The sequence below is a fragment of the Galeopterus variegatus genome, unplaced genomic scaffold, assembly GCF_000696425.1.
Source record: "Galeopterus variegatus unplaced genomic scaffold, G_variegatus-3.0.2 Scaffold1921, whole genome shotgun sequence".
Lineage (NCBI taxonomy): Eukaryota > Metazoa > Chordata > Mammalia > Dermoptera > Cynocephalidae > Galeopterus > Galeopterus variegatus.
The window spans coordinates 25,297-27,958 of NW_007728032.1; the positions used below are offsets into that span (position 1 = coordinate 25,297).

The 2,662-nt window shown below is 53.0% G+C and overlaps 1 protein-coding gene across 1 annotated transcript in view; it reads left to right on the top strand.

Annotated features, from left to right (window-relative positions):
- PLXNA2 (plexin A2) overlaps positions 1-2,662 on the top strand; it is a 60,167-nt gene that overhangs the window by 24,433 nt on the left and 33,072 nt on the right. The window contains exon 4 of the mRNA XM_008579607.1: positions 407-558. Within this exon, the coding sequence (XP_008577829.1) occupies positions 407-558 (152 nt within the window). The remainder of the gene's footprint in view (positions 1-406; positions 559-2,662) is intronic.

A 2,662-nucleotide genomic window follows, 5' to 3' on the forward strand; every position in this document is an offset into this window, starting at 1 on the left:
CACTGGAGGCTCTGCGAGGTTGGTAGAGGTGATTATACCCCCTTCGCATGTAAGAAGCACTAAAGTTCAGAGAGATTATGTGACTTCATCACGATCACGCAACTAGTGGATTAGAGACACATCACAAACAATGATTTTCTGCAAGTCCAGCACTCTTTCTGACTTTTTTTTTTTTAACTAAATGGATGGATGAATGAGTGAATGACTTAAAGAACCACAGAAATAGTGTAAAACAGAAGATGATTTCAGAATCTTAGATAAGCTGAGAAGGGGAGAAAACACACTCAGTTCACCTAGATTCCAGGTGTCCGTCAGAGTCCTAAGCCTCCCTGGAGGAGGGAAGAAGATGCTACTCCTCCTATGACTGTGGCTGGCCTGGTTTCCTAATTCCATTTCCCTCCTGCAGATTTTGACGGTGTCTGGACCGCCTGAAGGAGGGACTCGAGTGACCATCCTTGGTGTGAACCTGGGCCTGGACTTCTCCGAGATCGCCCAGCACGTGCAGGTGGCTGGGGTGCCTTGCACACCCCTCCCAGGGGAATACATCATCGCTGAGCAGTGAGTCTGCCCTGGCCGGCCCTTTTCCCATGGGAGCTTCAGGATAGAGACTCTTCCACTCTCTTCTCTGGGACTTTTCCAGGTTTCATCTCCCATCACCTCCTCTTCCTGTTGACCCTGTCCCTGAAGCCTCCCAGGGCACTCCCCAAAGGTCCTGTTGTGTTGGGTTCCTTTTTCCCTGGCTCCTCTGCATCAGGGCTCCTCATTCTGTCTTTGTCTGGCCACTGGCATGACTGAGCCAGTTCCCCGATAAGCTCAGGCTCCTCCTAGGTCTCCCCCAGCCCCTCCTCTGCCCGCTCCCATTGGAATGCATCCCGCACGGTGGGCTGCAGGCAACAATTTGTTTGGTGCATGGGGCCCTGACAGCAGCTTAATCCGAGCAGGGCCTCCGCCGGAGCGAATTCATTTATTTCACTAAGGGAAATGTCAGCTGGAAATTAGAAAATAGGCATGTAGTGGCGGACAGGCAAACGGGGCTCCAGGAGTGACATATGTTCCAATTTGGGGTGTTCATTTGGCAGTGGCGGCCGCTGTGGAGTTGGTGGGCAGGAGGTGGGCATGAAACTGGGGCTGGGAGGGTGGGAGGAGGGATGCTTCCCCTCCAAAAGAGAAAGGGAGGGAACAACCTGAGCATTTTGCATGATCTGTCATGTAAAGTTGGGTCGAGCCATCCCGACTCTACTGAGAACACAGCTCTGCAAGGGTTAGAAGGAGCATAACTGTGCAGCGGGGGCTTCCCTGCCTTCGCCCCACTCCCGTGCAGCCTAGGCCCTCCCCTCTGACCTGCCCAGAGCCAGCCTTTAGTGGCAGTCATAAAAGTGACATTTCTTTAGCTTTTAGCAGGACCTTCCAGTTAATGAAGCACTTTCTCATTCGCTCTCTCATTTTTAATTGGTAAGGACCCCGAGAGGCAAATATTGCTATGACCAGTTTGCAGAACAGGGGAGGGCAAAAGACTGAGGCAAGTGGAATGACTTTCCCCCGAGCACTTGGGCATCAGGGGCCGAGGTTCCTGGCTCCTAGTCCCAGGCTCTTTTCCTTTCATAACAGTGATGGGGCAAGACTCCCCAACGGGAGCAGCCTGAGAAGTCCAGGACTCATCAGCATGTGGCTTAGAGGCTGGGGGACCATGATTCCAGCATGGCCCAGGGCAGGGTCAGCAGCAGAGGGGTGAATTCCCAGACTCTGAGGGCTGCGGATGCCTCTGGCCACAGCCGGGGAGAAGAAGGAGCTGACTTGATCCTTCCAATCCTGTAGGCCTATCTTCACCGACAACCTTATCCCACCAAAGGATGAGTCTTGGAGGAAAGTCTGGCTGGGCCTACAGGAAAGAGAGGAGGGAGGGGGAAATGGGAAATGACGTAAGTGGCGCTTCTGAGCCAGAAGAGGAGGTGAATGCTGTCAGGCAGGAGCCAGGACAGCCTGCAGAGGTCCTCACAGCCAGACGGGCTAGGCGCTCTGCCACGCTGACCCCTAATCCACCTTGGCCTCAAGGACCTGCCTTGGGCCTCTGGACACAGACCAGTCTCCAACTTGGTGAGATGCCACAGGACTCTGAAGGAGAGGGTTTAGAAGGTGGGGTCACACCAGAGCTAAGAGAAACGCAAATCCAAGGTCAGCTGGACCTCAGAATTTCATGATATTTGGAATTAAACTGTATTTTAGCCCTGGCTTCTCTACTTATCAGCCCCAAGACCTTAGCAAGCTGTTTGATTTTTCTGACTTTCATTAGCCTAACATGCTATACAAATGCAAGGAATTTCAGTTCTATTTATGAAATCAAATGTACTGCACTCACCCGGGGCCACAAGGAAGAAAGTGGCAAGAGAAACCAGAAGTGGAGCTCTGAAAGGAGCCTGGGGAGGTGAATGGTCCCCACAGGTCCCTGCCAAGGCTGATGGTCACTGCAGAAAGCTGCCACCATCATCTCCCCAGGCATGGGGCAGGCAGGAGTCAGGAGTGTACCCCGTGCCTCGCTGGATGCAGCCCTGGTTTCCAGCCGTGCCAGGCTCATTACCACTCTCGTGGGTTCAGAGTTTGTTAACATCATTAAAGCTTCCATCCCCGGCAGTAAGCAGCAGGCACAATCATTACAGATGTCTGC